The sequence below is a fragment of the Ahaetulla prasina genome, chromosome 5 (assembly GCF_028640845.1).
Source record: "Ahaetulla prasina isolate Xishuangbanna chromosome 5, ASM2864084v1, whole genome shotgun sequence".
In the NCBI taxonomy this organism is placed as follows: domain Eukaryota; kingdom Metazoa; phylum Chordata; class Lepidosauria; order Squamata; family Colubridae; genus Ahaetulla; species Ahaetulla prasina.
In genome coordinates this window covers 79,421,295-79,441,434 of record NC_080543.1, presented here as the reverse complement: position 1 = coordinate 79,441,434, position 20,140 = coordinate 79,421,295, and the positions used below count along the sequence as shown (strand labels likewise).

Here is a 20,140-nt window from a genome sequence, read left to right as displayed (position 1 = left end):
AACCAGCCATCCAACCAGCCATCCAAACAACCAGCCAAACTACCATCCAACCAACCAACCAACCAACCAACCACTCAACCAAACATCTCAATAAACAATCAAGTACCCAACATCCAAACACTCACCTCCCAAAACATCCATCCACCCATCCAACTATCTATACAATCACTTGTTGTACACAACCCCCAACCCACCAACATCCAAAACTAGTTATACACGCCCCTTACCTCTTCAACACCAATTACTACAGATATCAAATGCAAATTGATAAATGCGAGAAGCATTGTTAACAAATTACCTGAATTTATCCTCTTGTTAAACAGTGGTACATTCGATATCATTTTTGTTTGTGAAACATGGCTGAACTCATCCCTTCCTGACTCCATTATCTCAAACAAAGAATATCAAGTTCATCGATCAGATCGTGAAATCCGAAGAGGTGATGGAGTGGCTATCTTTTACAAAAAGTCACTGAATCTAAAAAATATTCAAGTTTCACACAAACTTTCTATCCCTGAAACTATTGTATGCGACCTATCCCTTAACACCATTCTTCGATTCTTACTATGCTACAGAGCCCCTGACTATGACATTACCCATGCAAATATGCTAACCTCACTGCAAAACATGGGCTACCTCTTGCCCATACCTTCTCATCTTCCTGGGCAACCTAAATCTACCTCTCATTAACTAGATAACTAATGAATGTACAACTGATCCAATCCATACTACACTATACAACGCTGTTACAAACCTAGGTCTTGAACAACTTGTAACTAACAATACAAGACTCAACAACTGCCTTGATCTCATCTTCTGCAACAACCCAAACTCAATTTATGGACCACAAATTAAAGAACCTTTTTCCAACAGTGACCACTGCATGATTGATTTTCATCTCAATATACGTCCATACTCAAATTGTCATAACAATAGTATCCCCATCTACAACTTCAAAAAAGCCAACTACGACCTTATAAACAACGATCTTTCATTTCTGGACTGGCAAAATCTGTTTGCAAACTGCATAACTGCTGAAGACTACTATAGAGTTTTCCTACTTGAAATCAATAGAGTCATTAAACTATATGTACCACAAATGACAACCATGATCAGGAAAAGCAAACTACCCATATCAATAAAAAAGCTTCAATCAAAAAAAAATCCCTCTGGAAAAGAAACAAAAAAGGCTTTGTAGCAAATTTCAAAAACCGCTACAGAAATATATGCAACCAAATAAAAACTGAATGCACAAATTACCACACCAAACAAGAAGAGGACCTTCTGCGCACAAATTCCAATCGTGCCTTTTATAATTTTGTTAACAATAAACTTAAAGACACAAGATCCATCCCACCACTAAAAGATTCTAACAACAAAGAATGCAATGACGAAACAGTTAAAGCCAACCTCTTCAACATATTCTTTGGCTCAGTTTTTGTTAACAGCGATGACACATATCCGACATTCCACAAACGTACCAGCAATGAACATGATGACTTAACTCATATAGACTTCACAGAAGAAAATGTTGGAAAAGCTCTTCATAACATAAAACCATCGCTATCTATTGGACCTGATGGACTATGCGCATACTTCTTAAAAAAACTTTCCACTAATATAGCAGAACCCCTAAGCATAATCTTTGATAAAGCTTTCACTACCAGTTCCCTTCCCAAACTGTGGTCACTGGCCACAGTCATCCCTATCTTCAATAAAGGAGACCCCAGCTTAGTCGAAAATTACAGACCAATCTCTCTATGCTGCGTCACCTGCAAAGTCATGGAATCAATCATCAACCAATCCATTACCTCACACTTAGAAGCAAACAACCTACTCTCCAATAAAAAATTTGGTTTCAGGAAAAAATTATCATGCAACTTAAAACTTCTAAACTGTAAAAACATATGGACTACAAATCTTGATCAAGGCAAAACAATAGATGCAATCTACATAGACTTCTGCAAAGCTTTTGACTCAGTAGTACACAATAAACTTCTCCTAAAACTAAAATCCTACAGCATTTCAGGACCCCTTCACAAATGGATATCTGCTTTTCTGTCTAACAGACAACAAGTGGTCAAAATTGGCAATGCTCTATCAAATCCTGTTCCTGTCAAGGGTGGCGTTCCTCAAGGCAGTGTCCTTGGACCAACACTCTTCATACTATACATTAATGATCTTTGTGACCATATCTCAAGTAATTGTGTTCTCTTTGCTGACGATGTCAAACTATTTAACACCAGTGATAATATATCTATCATTCAAAAAGACCTTGATCATCTAACCGCTTGGTCTAAAACTTGGCAACTCCAAATCTCAACCAGCAAATGCTCAGTCTTACATATAGGAAAAAAGAACCCAAACACTAAGTACTTGCTTGATGGACATTACCTTACAGATGACCCCCATCCCATTAAAGACCTTGGAGTTTTCATGTCAAATGATCTAAGTGCCAAAGCCCACTGCAAATACATAGCAAAAAAGGCTCTAAGAGTTGTAAACCTAATCTTGCGTAGCTTCTTTTCCAAAAACACTACACTACTAACCAGAGCATATAAAACATTTGCTAGACCAATTCTAGAATACAGCTCACCTGTTTGGAACCCTCACCATATCTCTGACATCAATACAATTGAACGTGTCCAGAAATATTTTACAAGAAGAGTTCTCCATTCCTCTGTAAACAACAAAATACCTTATCCCACTAGACTTGAAATCCTAGGCTTGGAAAACTTGGAACTCCGTCGCCTTCGACAAGACCTAAGTTTAACTCATAGAATCATCTATTGTAATGTCCTTCCTGTCAAAGACTACTTCAGCTTTAATTGCAATAATACAAGAGCAACCAATAGATTTAAACTTAATGTCAACCGCTTTAATCTAGATTGCAGAAAATATGACTTCTGTAACAGAATCATCAGTGCTTGGAATACTTTACCTGACTCTGTGGTCTCTTCTCATAATCCTAAAAGCTTTAACCAAAAACTTTCTACTATTGACCTCACCCCATTCCTAAGAGGACCATAAGGGGTGTGCATAAGTGCACAAATGTGCCTACCGTTCCTGTCCTATTGTTTTTCTTTTCTTCTTCATATATACATACATACATACATACATACATACATACATACATACATACATACATACATATATATATATATATATATATATATATATATATATATATACTTATACCTTTATATACTATATAACCTTTCTGTATGATAGTTACATATATTGTTCTGACTAAATAAATAAATAAATAAAAATAAATAAATTTTGGCTACTTGAAGACCCTGCACCTAACCAGGAGGCAGTTTGGTGGCCAAAGATGAAAAAAGATGTGGAGGACTATGTAAAAAGCTGTGCCACTTGCGGTCCCATGAAGAAAAGACCCAGAAAGCCCCCTGGGTTTCTCCAGCAAGTGGAAGACTCAAGCCAGCCAGGGAGGAAATTGCTGTGGACTTTATAGTACAGCTCCCAGAGAGTGGTGAGAACATGGTGATTTGGACCGTGATTGACCTATTTTCAAAGCAGGCTCACTTCATTGCCTGCTCAGGGTTGCCCTTGGCCAAGAAGCTAGCTAGCGTGTTCATAAAGCAAATCTATAGGTTATGTGGGGTGCCCTGCAGAATAATTTCTGATAGAGGGGTCCAATTTACAGCAAAATTTTGGAGGGAGTTCCTGAGGGCCATAGGGTCCACACAGGTGCTTAGCTCAGCTTTTCATCTGAGCATGAATGATGCAGCTGAACGAGTGAATGCCATGGTAGAGCTAAGGCTGGTGGATTGGGCAGCCCCAAATCTGTCGTAGTACAGGGGGAGACTCATTATGAAGTGAAAAGGATTTTAGACTTCCGCTTACATCAGGGTTGCTTACAATACCTAGTTCACTGGAAGGGATATCCCTTATCCGAGGCTACTTGGGTCAAGAGTTGGGACCGGCTGACAGACTGGTTAAACAGTGTCATGACAAATACCCTTAAAAGCCCATAGAGCCACCTGAGGGGGGGGGAGGGGAGGCTGAAGTTGGTGTGGATTAACTTCCCTCGAATTTTCTCTCTTGCAAGAGGTCCTTTTCAACTGGGGGGGGCAGCCTGTCAACCCTGAAGCCATTTTGGACAATCTTGAGGGCTACCACAGCAAGGCTGGTTGGAGCTGTGGGGATGGGAGGGGGGAATAGATATAGCTGGGGACTTGTAGCCAAAATAATTTTTTTCTCCTGAGAACCAAAGACATTCTCACCAGGTGCTGGGGAGGCATGGACTGAAACCAACTGGAGTTGGGACTGTGACCTGGTTGGACCATGTGATGGACATATGGGCTGTGGGAAAGAACTTTATTCTTTCCCACAGCCCATATTGGGACCTTCAAGTTAGGTTTTCACCAGGTGTGCCAATATGACATGCCTAATAAATTTGGACTTTGAGGACCACCTTGGCTTTGGAGCAGGGGTGAAATGCTCCCAGTTCAGACCGGCTCGCACGATCTGGTAGCGATGACGGCCGGTGGTTCGGAGGACCGGTAGCAAAAATCCCTGGCCCCGCCCCCCCTGCCTCTGCTGAGCCGCACCATCTGCAGAGGTTTTTTTTTTTTTTTTACTTTTAAAGGCAGTTTTTCTTCAGCTGAAACATGCCTTTAAAAGTAAAAAAAAAGCCTTTGAGGATCCCGCCACTCAGCTGAGATCGGCAGAGCCTTTAAACTTAAAAAAAAAATTTAAAGTCTCCTCTGGCGATCTCACCTGAGTTTCTCATCAGCAGAACCTTACTTGTACTCTTACTTGTAGAAAACATGTTTTCTACAAGTAAGAGTAGAGATTCTAAGGCACTTACCTGATTACTGATGAACACATGGCCACAGCCCGAAAGCAGTTTCACTTTCAGCCCAGACAGAATCAATTGCTTAGCTAATCTATTTCCTCAGTGATCAACTAATGCTGGCTGGCTTTGCTGGCTGAGGAACTCTGGGAATTGAAGTCCACAATAAAATAAAATAAAATAAAATAATAAAATAAAATATTTGTGAAGCTTTCTGAGATTTGATGTGTTTCTGTAGTGTTTCACTCTAACTACATGAACACACAAAATCTCAGAAAGCTGTATGTGGTATTTTGTGTGTGTGTGTGTGTGTGTGTGTGTGCTGTGTTATGTGTGTGTAAAGTGTGAAAGTTGTTTTTTGAGCTTTTTGTGGCTGTGTGAAGTGTGAAGTGCAGCTGCTTTTACATTGTGTGTGAGTCAGTTGTGTTTTTGTTGTGTTGTGTGTGTGTAAAGTGTGAAAGTTGGTTTTTGGTACCTCTTATTGTTTTTTATACTTTGTTTATTATTTTATTATTTATTGTTATTGGCCACGCCCACCCAGTCATCTGACCACCAAGCCACGCCCACCAATTAAGCCATGCCCACAGAACCGGTAGGGGAAATTTTTAGATTTCACCCCTGCTTTGGAGTATTTATTGCAATGGGCCTGTTACTTGGAACCCTGACACTAGGTTTGCTTTCATGTCATGGCTTGAATCAGCAATTAAACACAAAGACTCCTTTAAAAATATAAAATTTCTTGGAAAGTTGGTATTTAACAAATTGTAACAGTTATGATTAGAATTTACAGGGGAAGAAGTACAGAATTAATTATCATGCCTTAATTTATTAGATCTAAATCCAACTGATGAAATTGTTCAGAAGAGGCAAGAAGAGATAAACAGCTGAGATATTATAGAAACTAAGTGTAACATTTTGATGCAATTATATCAAGCCTTTGCAGTGCAGAGGAGGAATGAAGAATAGTAATTTCCCCAGGCAGATTAATAGAGAGCATGAAAGTACTAAGAAATCATATAATATTTACTTATTTATACATAGCACTGTATGGCATCTGATTTTCCTGCGAAATATGATATTAAATATATGCTTGGGTAGTATAATATTTTTCAGGAAAATCAAATGTCATATAGTCTTACTTAAAAATAAATACAGATTTAACTGAATTAGAGTTAAAGGTCTGTGATGAAAGGTATTGATTTTCTTTGCAGTTATAGTTCATTTATACTTCTTTCCAGTTTCATAGCGATCAGCCCCTTGGCTAATATATCTGGAACGCCAGGCATAAATTTCTAATTTCTTCTACTGACGGATATTTTTCCTGACAGAAGTGGTTGTTCCAAGTTCTTCCTTAAAATGTTTAAAAAATATTACTGTTGAAATGAAACAAATGAAACAATGAGTAATTTTTATACAATAATAACCCTTTTCAGCCACATTTATATCACACTTATCCAGAATGTGCACATAAATAATTCTAGAAGTTAAATTTAATTAGTTCATAAACTTTTCATTTCCTTTTCTATTTGCATGAAACTTGAAATGTAAACTTTACAACAGTAAAAAACCAGCATAGTACAATATAAAATAGGTTTTTTAAATCCTTATTGATGGAGAGGGAAAAACATACAAAACCAGATGAGGTTCAAGAATGTACCTAGAATATAATATCTCATTAAGACCCTGTTATTCTCCCACCCTCTAAAATTGGTTGATACAGAATTTTTTTCCTTCCCTCTAAACGTTTGATAATTATATTACAGGACTGTGATTAGATTGGCATATATTAACCAAACCACATGTATGTTTTTTTCCCAGACATTTCAACAATCCTCTCTTCAGCATAAGTCTAAAAAGAAAAACAAAGGTAAATATTATGTGAAATACTTCTTGTACATCTGGTGGTAAATAAAATAATATTGTAAGTTATATAAAAACATTTTAAGTTTAAAATAAATATACAGGAAGTCATGAGTTTTATTCAGGAAATCTAATTTTCAGTCTATTTCTACAAAAACAGCCTTTTCACTGATTTTCTTTTTGATCTATAGGTCAAAGACCTCCAAGGTCCCTTCCAACTCTGTTATTGTTGTTGTTGTTGTTGTTATTGTTGTTGTTGTTGTTGTTGTTGTTGTTGTTGTTATTATTATTATTATTATTATTATTATTATTATTATTATTTTCAGAGCACATGTGATTTATAAGATATGTGAGCTTTACATAATTATAACAAGCCACATCCTTAAATATTTTTGCTATCAGAGAAATATGTTGTGCCTCAGACATAACTGTTTATTAGTGCGGGGGTGAGGGGGGTTTCCAGAATTTAGCCTTAATAATAATACATGGCAGAAAAAAAGATTAATGTTAGACTGGAAGCTTTATAAAGGTCAGAATAAGGGCCTCTGGTGGCTCAACGGACTAAGTCTGTCTGTTATTAACACAGCTGCTTGCAATTACTGCAAGTTCAAATCCCACCAGGCCCAAGGTTGACTCAGCCTTCCATCCTTTATAAGGTAGGTAAAATGAGGACCCAGATTGTTGGGGGCAATTAAGTTGATTTTGTATATAATATACAAATGGATGAAGACTATTGCTTAACACATTGTAAGCCGCCCTGAGTCTTCGGAGAAGGGCGGGATATAAATTCAACTAAAAAAAAATAATATATATATATAGTTTTGCTGTATTAGATTCAAATAATCAAACTGTGGCAAGATCATAGCAAAAATGACTGAATAGCATCCCCACTCAATTATATAGCCCTTATGACTAGCAACTGTTAGCATTCTTTGCTTTTATGCACACTAGTTGAAGTTTCCATTTCTCCACTCCTTAGTAGCTCAGACGCATCAGCAGGTACCCTTTTGTTTAGGGTTTATATTTTGTAGATGGCATAACTTTGTATATGTGCATGTTAATTCATTTTCCATTTTAAATATATTTATATAAATGTTGAAACAATTCTTTTTCCAGGTCTAGCATCTAGTAAGAGTAAGCGACGGATTTCTTGTAAAGATCTAGGTCGTGGAGATTGTGAAGGCTGGCTGTGGAAAAAGAAAGATGCTAAAAGTTACTTTTCACAAAAATGGAAAAAATACTGGTTCGTTCTAAAGGAAACCTCCCTGTATTGGTATATCAATGAGGAGGTAAGAAATAGACATGGCTATTTCTCTTTTATCCAAACTAACAAATATATAAATATTGAAGATACAATGTATACTTCTCTAGAATTTTTTATTATTATTTTTACAACTAAGAAGTACTCCAAAAATCAGCACTTATTTCTTCAGCTGTAAATACTCTTATAGCATAAAAAAATGAATGGATCACAGATTGTATACAGTTCCTTCCATGCATATATTAAAATTAATATTTAATCATAATGAATTGAAGCAAATGAAACCTTTGTCTTTGCTTTAAAGAAAAACACCATGCATGTATCTTAGGAGGAACTGGAAAATACTGTAGTCATTATTTGAAAGACATGCATTTTCAAGATTCTCTGAGTGTTCTGTACACACATATCCCATTGTGTATAAGGCAAGCATGAATCCTATACATTGTAACAAGCTTTTGTAGCAGAACACATCTGGGATTTTTAGAGCAGGTTAGAGGTCGTCTTGTAAAATGACTGCCAGTGGATGGGCTTGCATAAACTGGTTACCAGAGTAGTAAAGCTTGAATGAGATTGTTCTTCTGCGCATGCGCGTTATGGCGGCGTTTTGAAACTCATGGAGACGGCGGTCGGAAAGTCCTTGGGCCGTGATGCCGTTCAGCCGCTTGCCTAGCTGCCTGCGCTCTGGTCCCGCATTTACGATCATCTCGGCCGCCGAGAGTGAGGTCCCGGGGCCTCATTGAACTCTCGGCTGCCGAGTACGGAGCCGGAGAGGTTTTGGAGCAGCGAATGGCAGCGGCCATGTTGGGGGGGGTTTGAAGAGACGCCCGGCATGATTCAGCTGATTTTCCGGCCGTTCGGGCCGTGGAAGGATATCAACGAAGGAGCATTCCGAACACCGACGGAGGGCATTGAAGGTGGTATGCTGGATACCGGGTGTTTCGGATTGCTGCTAATTGTGCTTGCTGGGACGGAACCTGGAGGGGTAAGAACTTGGAGGGGTAGGAACATCGCCCCCCCCTCCCTCCCTTCCTCCCTGCTTGGACTGGAACACCGCGTCTCCCCCATTGCTGACTTTTGCCTTGGCCTGTCAAAATGGGGGGGTAGGAACATCGCCCCCTCCCTGCATGGACTGGAACATCGCGTTTCCCCCACGGAGGTTTGATCTGCCGGCTTAGTGGGGGAGGCATGGACGGCATGAGGGCACCGGCGGAGTCGTTTCAATTAAGGATGCGTAACCGAGAATTCGAGGGAGACCTTTTTAGCTTGTGGTCCCACAGACTCCTACGGACTAGGACCCACATGGTTATCTATCTAAGGGTGGGTTCCGGCGATTTTTTTGGATACGACGATAACATCTCCGACGGCTAAGGATGGACACTTTTCCGCAATTGTATGGACAACTTCTCCATGAGATATTCATTTGCCAAACTACTATGACTGCGAGGTTCCCCCGCCTCGCAGGAATGGCCCTCCAAGCTATCGAGGGCTTACCTTAACGAAGGGTCTTGGGACCCAGAGAGGTGGCATGCGGCCAAGAAGAATTTGTGGGGTTTTTTAAATAGTTTTTTAAATAAGGGTTTTTAAGGGGAGGATTTGACGGGTGGGGAGGACCCATCGGGGAGGGATCCAGCCCCTGTGCTAGTTCGCGACATCACGCCATCTTGTCTGAAGGCGGGGGGGAGGACGTTCCAGGTTTAGAGGGCTGTTCGATCTGTACGGTAAGTGGGAGAGGCAGATATGGCGGGGGGGAGGGGCCGTATCGAGTTGTGGGAGCACGTGTTCGATGTCTGAGAGCGATCACGTGCTCCGGCCCCTCAGTCCCTACCCGTTCCTCGGGTGGCCATGATCCTCAGAGCTTGGATCTTCAGCTGATGTTATGTAATGCCCGGTCCGTGGTTAATAAGGCTCCCCTGATTTGTGATCTTATTCAGGGGGGGTCCGCGGACCTCATGGGCATTACAGAGACCTGGTTGGGCCCTGAGGGGGGGTCCCCCTTGTTGAGATGTGCCCTCCAGGCTTCCGAGCATTTCATCAGCCGAGGGCCCAAGGTAGGGGTGGGGGGTGGCGGTTGTTATTAAGGAAGATCTAGAGCCGAGGGAGACCACTGTTCCTCAGATTGCCGGCTGCGAATCCCTCTGTGTGTGTTGGGGCTATAGGAATCAGTTGGGCTTGGTGATCGCGTACCTGGCTCCTTGCTGCGTGACCACAGCCCTGCCCGAGCTGTTGGAGGTACTGGCTGCTGTGGCGGTTGAGACCCCCAGACTTATAGTCATGGGGGATTTCAACTTGCCATCAGTTGGCTTGTCATCGACGGCAGCTCGGGAGTTCCAGGCTTCCATGACGGCCTTGGACCTGATTCGGGTAAATGATGGCCCTACGCACACAGGGGGAGGCATGCTGGATCTGATTTATATCTCTGGACAGTGGTTAAATGATCTGGTATTAGATGATTTAGTAACAGAACCAATGTCATGGTCGGATCATTTTCTCCTTCGCCTAGACTTCCGAACCGCCATTCACCACCGCAGGGAGACGGAACCTATACAGTGGTTCCGTCCCAGGCGCCTGATGGACCCTGAGAGGTTCCAGACGGAGCTTGGGCCATTCCCTGAGGATCTGGCCCACGGCACGACTGAGGAACTGGTCGTGGCCTGGGAGCAGGCCGGGACCCTGGACCGTGTCGTGCCTTTGCGGCCTCTGACCCGGCGTAGATCTCGTCCGGCCCCTTGGTTCTCCGAGGGGCTGAGGGAGATGAAACGCCGGAGAAGACGCCTAGAGAGCACCTGGAGGTCCAGTCGCTCCGAAGCTGATCGGACACTAGTTAGGACCTATTCTAGGACCTACCTAGTGGCAATGAGGGAAGCGAGGCGCTCCTACGCCTCCACCCTCATTGCGTCGGCAGATAACCACCCGGCCGCCCTGTTTCGGGTGACCCGCTCTCTCCTACATCAGGAGGTGCGGGATGACCCTTTGCAGGGACAAGCCGAGGAGTTTAGTGGTTATCTATACGATAAAATCGCTCAGCTGAGGGACAGTCTGGACCGAATTTGGGATGATCCAAGCGAGGGAGACGAGGCACGTCTTGTTGAGCACATTTGGGATGAGTTTGACCCTGTGGCTCCCGAGGACGTGGACAGGTTGTTGGGGAGGCTTCACGGCACGACATGTTTACTGGACCCGTGCCCTTCCTGGCTGGTACTGGCCACTCAGGCGGTGACACGAGGCTGGCTCCAGAGGATTATCAACGCTTTGTTGGACGGGTTTTCCTGCCGCCTTGAAAGAGGCGGTGGTGAGACCCCTCCTTAAGAAGCCCTCTTTGGACCCAGCTATTTTAGGTAATTATCGTCCAGTCTCCAACCTTCGCTTTGTTGCGAAGGTTGTAGAGAGTGCCGTGGCGCGACAGCTGCCCCAACACCTGGATGAAGATGTCTATCTAGACCCGTTCCAGTCCGGCTTCCGACCCGGATACAGCACGGAGACAGCTTTGGTCGCATTGGTGGATGATCTCTGGAGGGCCAGGGACAGGGGATATTCCTCTGCCCTGGTCCTATTAGACCTCTCAGCGGCATTCGATACCATCGATCATGGTATCCTGCTGTGCCAGTTGGGGGGATTGGGAGTGGGAGGCACCGTATATCGGTGGTTCTCCTCCTATCTCTCCGACCGTCACAGACGGTGTTGACAGGGGCAGAGGTCGACCGCGAGGGGCCTCACTTGTGGGGTCCCACAGGGTCGATTCTCTCGCCCCTGCTGTTCAACATCTACATGAAGCCGCTGGGTGAGATCATCAGTGGTTTCGGGTGAGATACCAGCAGTACGCTGATGACACCCAGCTGTACTTTTCCACCCCGGACCACCCCAATGAAGTTGTTGAAGTGCTGTCCCGTGTTTGGAAGCTGTACGGGTCTGGATGGGGAGAAACAGGCTCAAGCTTAATCCTCCAAGACGGAGTGGCTGTGGATGCCGGCACCGATTCAGTCAGCTGCAGCCGCGCTGGCTGTTGGAGGCGAGTTACTGGCCCCAAAGGATAGGGTGCGCAACTTGGGTGTCCTCCTGGATGATCGGCTGTCGTTTGAAGACCATTTGACGGCCGTCTCCAGGAGGGCCTTCCACCAGGTTCGCCTGGTTCGCAGTTGCGCCTTCCTTGATCGGGATGCCTTATGCACAGTCACTCATGCGCGCCTGCTACCTCTCGCTGGATTACTGTAATGCTCTCTACATGGGGCTCCCTTGAAGTGCGCCGGAGGCTTCAGTTAGTCCAGAATGCAGCTGCGCTGGTTATAGAGGGAGCTACGCGTAGCTCCCATGTAACACCACTCCTGCGCAGACTGCACTGGCTGCCTGTGGCCTTCCGGGTGCACTTTAAGGTGTTGGTTATGACCTTTAAAGCGCTCCATGGCTTAGGATCTGGGTACTTACGGGACCGCCTGCTGTTACCACACGCCTCCCACCAACCCGTACGCTCCCATAGAGAGGGACTTCTCAGGGTGCCGTCCGCCAAACAATGTCGGCTGGCGGCCCCCAGGGGAAGGGCCTTCTCTGTGGGGGGTCCCACACTCTGGGACGAGCTTCCCCCCGGGTTACGCCAAATACCTGACCTTCGGACATTTCGTCGCGAACTCAAGACTCATCTTTTTATCCACACGGGGCTGGCTTAAATTGGGATTTTAATGTTAAATTTATTAATTTTAAACGGTTTTTTTTAGTATGGTAAATTTTAATCACTGGGCTAATTTAAATAAGTTTTTTAAATCGTATTTTAAACTTGTATATTGTATTGTCGGTTTTATTATGCCTGTACACCGCCCTGAGTCCTTCGGGAGAAGGGCGGTATAAAAATCAAATAAAATAAATAAATAAATAAATAAATAAATAAATAAATAAATAAATAAGTACAAGTTGCCTACTTTTAGTAGTCATATGCAGAATTCACTGTCCTACATAAAAATTTCAATTTGGGTACAAATGTGATTTTTGGTATAAGTATTTTTTTTTCAAAGAACTTAACTGTTCTTTTAGTTCCGCTTCTTGGAAAATTTAATATTGTTAGATTGATTAGAATGAAGCATAGAAGACTGTGACTGGGAGAGAACAATGAAGTAAAAATAGAGTCTAAAATATATACTTGAGTATAACATGGAAAAGAAAAAGAGGGCAAAAGATAGGAAGACAAAAATAAAAGATTGTTCAAAAGACAGTAATTAAAGAGAAAATTGACCTATAAAGTAAGGTCATGATAGCTCAATATGTTGTGAATATACAGTTGAGGAAAAGAATATTCAGAATAAACATTCACATAACTTCTTACAGCTCAGATAGCTGTGTAATCTTGTAAAAAATATGATAGGCAAGGCAAGGACAAAGAAATATAGAACTGCTAGATCTAGAAACTGGATCTCAGAAAGAAAAGTCTGATTGCGATTCTAAATGTAATAGTGACACAAGAAATTTAATTCTGAGAAGAAGCAATAGCAAAAATAGATGTGAATTTCAAATTTTATATGGGTATTCTGGATTTTACATCATGTGTTCCATGAGTCCATCCATTTAGTAAACCATGCATAATTAAGATGTTGTGCAAGTGCAGGCAGTGTGATTAAACCATCATGGATTAATTTGTTTCCTGAACTCAGTATTGTTTTGAAATAATAAGGTAATATTTTGACAGTAGACTTTTAATATCTTTAGGTCTAGATCTGCATTATACTTCCAACAATATTTGTCATAATATTCTACCCACAGAATTCTTAGGTTAGTAGAATTTAAGTAACATCTTTTGCACAAAAAATTAATTTAATCAAGATATTTTGGTAAGCCATTATGACTTATTTCATATATTATGCCACTATTAATCATTCCATCATCTAAATTCTCTCACATCAGTAAGCCAAAATAAAACTGTTATTTCATACTTTTTACTCTTATCTGTAACACAAGTCACACATTTTTTTGTTAATAAACTGTCACTGATCCACTTTTTAACAAGATTTTTAAAGTGGTTCTAGCTGAAGTGATTATTAAATTGAATTCTCTCCTCTCAGAGCCAAATAGGTTATAAGTATACTTGCATTTGTTTGTTTATTATTTGCCTGCTTTTGTTTTTTAATATATTCATTTTCACAGGATGAAAAAGCAGAAGGATTCATCAGTCTACCAGAATTTAAAATTGATAGAGCTAATGAATGTCGCAAGAAATAGTAAGTATTGTAAATTAACAGTTAGAAACAGTAAGACAAAAATGATATATTTTTATTTTAACTTTTATTTATTGGAATTCCTTTATTATTATGGTTGGTACACAACAAGCTGAAGTTTATCTGGATTTTGCATGTTTATCCACTTACTGGGTCTTTATTATTATTTAATGTGTATTATATAATACTAGATAAACCTATAAAGGTTTATTATTGCTCCTTCTTACAGTGCTTTTAGAAGGTGAAAATAAATAGTATAACTAAAAATGTAATATGGATCTCTAGCTAATTTTTACATTAGCAAGATATTTTAAAAATGATTTGTTTATATTAACAGACATTTATTTCTTTTTAATACCTTAGAACTAGGCTTGATAATTTAACTCAGGACTAAGTTTTCAAATATTTTCAGGCTATGGAACCTGCTAAAAATAATCCTGAGTACCTCTGATTGAGAGGCAAACCTCAAGTGTTAGAAAATTAGCTGCATTTGAGTGAATCCCTCCCCACACCCACTTATCTGTCATGGAACCCTCTCAAATTCTCATAAAAGCCTAATTTCCATGAGATGCAGTTTGAAAAATCCTTGTGTAAATGTGAAGATATTATTGTTCTATTTTATTGAAAGAAAACAGTTCTATGGAATTTGCTATTACTGTGGATGATTTTATGTTTAATAGATTGTCAAAAACTTTATTCTCCTCTTCAACTAATGCAACATCAGGCCTATTGAATTTTCTGTGTTCTTAAGTAGACACATATCATTATATTTTAAGAGTATTATGTGATTATACATTCATATTTCAGTTTAACTTTTTTTAACTAGAAATAGACATAAAAATATTATTAACATCAATTTATGAAAGCAGATTTTTTTTACAAAAAGAGAACATGAACATGAAATGCAGAAAGAATGCAGAAAATACAAAATGTATTTAGTATTTTGTTATGATTTTTTCATATTTTTTTTGTAGTGCATTCAAGGCCTGTCATCCCAAAATCAAAAGCTTTTACTTTGCTGCTGAACATCAAGATGACTTGAACAGGTAATTCATCCTAAAAAAATAACATAATCTTTTTATTTTATAAATTTTATGTTATATTTTGTGTTGTGTATAATTCAAGAAAATATATAGTTTTACATATTAAGACCAGCTATGAAAATATAGGAAAATATGTAAGATAATTATATTTCATTCAAAAAATGCTATTTGTGTGTGTGTGTGCTTTTATCTATATACATGTACACAGTGTAACACGTATAACAGATACATACATAACCATCTGTTAAATATAACTTTTGAGTATTAAACTTTCTGGAAGGACAAAAATCTTCTGGATTTAATGGGTGATTTTGGGTACAACAATCCTGATATATTTTTTTATCTATATTCAGATAAAAAAATATCGAATAGCATATGAGTAAATTTAGGAAATATTTTGTATTAGATATATTTCTGAAGGAGAGGGGAATTGAGAGTGTGATTATGTGTGGAGTGACTAGAGATTATAATTTAGGAATTATTATGGATTATGATTGTTAGTTTTGATACCCTGCATTTTGTTCTGGAAAGTCGGGGTGGGGGGTAAGGGGGAGGGGAATTGGGGGGTTGAGGGTAAAGGATGGAATGATGGTTAATGTACAGGGATTATTGAAGATGTATAAATATAATTAATGTAGGGTCGGGTCGGCCCAGTTACCATTTTAGAATGGTGGGGAGGGAGAAAAGAGAAGAGAGTAGGAGGTAGGAAAGAGGAGAAGAGGAAGGAAGAGGGGTAGAAGAGGGAGAAGGAAGGTGTAGGGTGGAGGGAGGAGGGAGGAGAGGATGTAGATAAGAGAAGGAGAGGAAGGTCTGGAAAGTAGAAGGTAGAAGCGGGAAGAGTGTTAAAAAGGGGGGTGGTGACTGGGCAAGCCCGACTAATTGTATATAACTGTACATTGGATGAGCTGTTTGATATGATTGTAAAAATAAAACTTTTTTATGAAAAAAAAACAAAAAAACAATCCTGATATATTCACGAGTAGCAAAATTCAATAAGCATCCACAGCTAGCTCTGATGATAGAAAATAGTGCATAGTGATGTCACAATTTAAACTCCCATATTATCTCATTGTCTCCCAACATCTGATACACACACAGGCAATCCTTGAATTACGACCACAATTGAGCCCAACGGTTTTGTTAAGAGAGACATTTGTTAAGTGAGTGTTGCCCCATTTTACAACCTTTCTTGCCACAATTGTTAAGTGAATCACTGCAGTTGATAAGTTAGTAATTCGCTTGTTAAGTGAATCTGGCTTCCCCATTGATTTTTATCCTGCTTAATATCTTTGAAATGTGCAACTGCCATAAAGGTAGCCAGATGTCCAATAGTACATGGACCACCTATTGCATTAGCAGGTATGTATGCATAAGCATATAAACCACCAAAAAAAAAAACCCAACCTATCCTCTACTTCCTCCATTTCAGAACAAATAAACTCATACTCAGTAGATACAGCTACATATACCACTTTTTCATGTCCCCTTTCTAGCTGGTTGTGAAGCACGCAATCATAAGCTGGCAATATGTTTTTTATTGCAATTACCAAATTTTTCTTGTTAGTCCATTTATTATACTTTGGTGGACTTCCAAACATTGTAATTACTTGTGATACATTATAATTATTAGGTCCTATGGTGATCTTTGCTTCCTCAAATAAGAATTCCCAGGAACTGGCACCCCTACAAAACATTATATCAGAGACTGTAGTCTCTCCCTCTGCACAAAAGAATGAACTGCTTAGAGATCAGGAAGTTGACGTATCCTCGGAGGCAGTTCATTCCAGAGGGCAGGAGCCCCCACAGAGAAGGCTCTCCCCCTGGGGGTCGCCAGTCTACATTGTTTGACCGACGGCACCCTGAGGAAACCCCTTTATCGGAGCGCACTGGTCGATGAGAGACTATTGGTAGCAGCAGGCGGTCTCGTAAATAACCCGGTCCTATGCCATGGAGCACTTTAAAGATGATAACCAACATCTTAAATTGCACCCGGAAGACCACCAGAAGCCAGTGCAGCTCGCGCAGGATAGGTGTTAAATGGGAGCCTCGAGTTGCTCCCACTATTACCCGCGCGGCCGCATTCTGAACCAGTTGGAGCCTCCAGGTACTTTTCAAAGGGAGCCCCATGTAGAGAGCATTACAGTAGTCCAGGCGGGAAGTGACGAGAGCATGAGTGACCATGCATAGGGAATCCCGGTCCAGAAAGGGACGCAACTGACGTATCAGGTGAACCTGATAAAAAGCCCCCCTGGCAACAGCCATCATATGCTCTTCTAAAGACAGCCGTGTATCCAGGAGGACGCCTAGATTGCAAGCCCTCTCCGTGGGTGCCAATGACTCGCCCCCAACAGCCAGCAATGGCGTCAGCTGGTTATACTAGGACGCCAGCATCCACAGCTACTCAGTCTTGGAAGGGTTGAGTCGAAGCTTGTTTCTCCCCATCCAGACCCGCACGGCCTCCAGACACCGGGACATCACTTCAACGTTGGGATGGTTTGGGGTGGAAATGTACAGCTGAGTATCGTCAGCGTACAGATAGCATCGCACCCCAAAACCACGGATGATCTCACCTAGCAGCTTCACATAGATGTTGAACAGAAGAGGCGAGAGAACCGACCCCTGTGGCATCCCACATATGAGGTGCCTCGCGGCCGATCTCTGCCCTCCTGCCAACACTGTCTGCGACCAGTCAGAAAGATAGGAGGAGAACCATCGCAAAACGGTGCCCCCCACTCCTAACCCCTCCAACCAGCGAAGTAAAATACCATGGTCGATGGTATTGAAGGCCACTGAAAGATCTAATAGGACCAGGACAGAGGAACAACCCCTGTCCCGAGCCCTCCAGAGATAATCAATCAACACGACCAATGCCGTCTCCGTGCTGTACCCAGGCCGGAAGCCAGACTGAGACTGGTCAAGATAGGCAGTTTCATCCAGGTACTGTGGGAGTTGTCAACCTTCGCCACAAAGCGATAGTTCGCTAGAACAGCTGGATCCAGGGAGGGCTTCTTGACGAGAGGCCTCACTACAGCCTCTTTCAAGGCAGCAGGGAAGACACCCTCTGTCAAGGAAGCGTTGACAATTCCCTGAAGCCAGCCTCGTGTAACCTCCCGGGTGGTTGATACCAGCCAGGAGGGACACGGGTCCAATAAACATGAGGTCACATTCAGCCTCTCCAGTATCCTGTTCATGTGTTCAGACATAACAGTATCGAACTCTTCCCAGATAACATCCTCAAGACCTATCTCCGTCATCCCATCCGAATCCACCCAGTCAGAGTACAGACCATCCCGAATCTGAGCGATTTTATCGTGCAGATATTGTCCAAAATCCTCAGCACGCACTTGCAATTTTCCCTTGTAATAGACATACTTCCACTCATCCAGTTAAACAGTCCATTAGTACCAGCAAATATATCAGTGCTCCTACAGCTGGCATATCAGTGTAATTCACTTGAATTCTTTGAATTGGCCACATGGCCCAATCTCTAACCCTCAGTTACTTGTTTACACATATTTTTAATTTTTATTATTATTCATTTATTAATACACGATGTATACAAGTTCTCCCACTTGCTTATCGTATGCATGCCTTTACAAATGTATTTCCTTTTAACAAAATTAATAACACTTTTGTTCCCAATTAGGTTCACTCAGTCAATTATGTTTCTTTATTAATCTAGAAGTCCCCTTCTTATGTGCCTCAATGTGCATTATAGCCAGCCATTCTGGGCCTTTGGCCACCTTTAATAAAGCTATTATAAAATTCACTTGCTTTAGTTTTACCCAGATTTTCCAAAGGTGTGTAATATTCCATACACATACTTTTAATCAGTATGAATATTAACCACTTCACTTGTTAACAACTTTCACTCTTACAATAAAACAATCATTTCACATATTTGTGCCAACCAATCAGATGGCAACCATTCTGCTTCCAGTACTTCAGTGGTGTCTCCATTCACCCACTGCATATCCGTTTAATCCAGTGGTGGGATTCAAGTAATTTAACAACCTGTTCTCTACCCTAATGATTTCTTCCAACAACCAGTTTGCCAAACTGCTCAGAAAGTTAACAACCGGTTCTCCCAAAGTGGTGCAAATTGGCTGAATCCCACCACTGGTTTAATCTCTTCCCCTTCTCCACCCAGGAAGACCAATCAATGAATACATTGATACCACCCTCTATAGGTCTATCTTCCAAATCCTCTCGGACTTTTGCTTGTAAATCAATTGCTTCCACACAATTGTGTTCCACATTGTCCCATTCTTTCCTCTCCCGTGTCAGGAATTCTGCTGGATTTCAATTCTTATCAGTCGAGAGAACCACGTTCTCTTGAGACAATACAATAATCTGATATTTCAAAAGCCTAGCATTGGTAAGCCACCTTTGGACTTTCTGCATCAAGATCGTCTGCACCTGATATGGACTACTCACTTCCAATGCCCCTCCAAAAGTTAATTTCCTAATTTCTTCAATTAATATAGCAATAGCAGCTACCGCCTGTATACACAAAGGCCAACCTCTCACCATCCATTTAGACAAAAACGCTACAGATTTCTTTTTCCCAGCCCATATCTGGGCCAACACTCTCTTCACAATACCATCCTCCATTGCTAAAAACAAGTGAAAATACTTTTTTTTCAAATTAGGCAGGCTCAACACCGGAGCCCATATCATAGCCTTCTTTAACACCTCTAGTATATCCATATCACTTTCCTTCCTATGACTCTTCTTTCAGCAATTCCTCATACAGGAATTTAACCCCCCCTTTTTTTCCTTATTACTGTACTTACGTATCATCAATAAATACCTAACTTTTGAGGGTTGTCACATATCTATCACAAGCCAGCTACACTACTGCCTCAAGCTTCAAAGAAATGCGAAGCTTGTTTTAAGGCATATACTTTACAAGTCTGTACAGACTAATCACAGGTAGCTTCCTAGCTAGCCAAACCAAACA

General features: G+C 41.2%; 1 protein-coding gene and 1 long non-coding RNA gene across 5 annotated transcripts in view; one reads left to right on the top strand and one right to left on the bottom strand.

Moving 5' to 3' along the window:
• Positions 1–20,140, top strand: part of CNKSR2 (connector enhancer of kinase suppressor of Ras 2) — a 574,134-nt gene that overhangs the window by 446,047 nt on the left and 107,947 nt on the right. For all 4 annotated transcript variants that reach the window (XM_058186957.1, XM_058186956.1, XM_058186955.1 and 1 more), the window contains 4 exons: positions 6,638–6,686; positions 7,796–7,968; positions 14,064–14,137; positions 15,109–15,180. In XM_058186957.1, the coding sequence (XP_058042940.1) occupies positions 6,638–6,686; positions 7,796–7,968; positions 14,064–14,137; positions 15,109–15,180 (368 nt within the window). The remainder of the gene's footprint in view (positions 1–6,637; positions 6,687–7,795; positions 7,969–14,063; positions 14,138–15,108; positions 15,181–20,140) is intronic.
• The window catches only part of LOC131200296 (uncharacterized), a 72,206-nt gene continuing 57,500 nt past the window's right edge, over positions 5,435–20,140 (bottom strand). The window contains exon 3 of the long non-coding RNA XR_009155569.1: positions 5,435–6,192. This is a non-coding gene — a long non-coding RNA (uncharacterized LOC131200296). The remainder of the gene's footprint in view (positions 6,193–20,140) is intronic.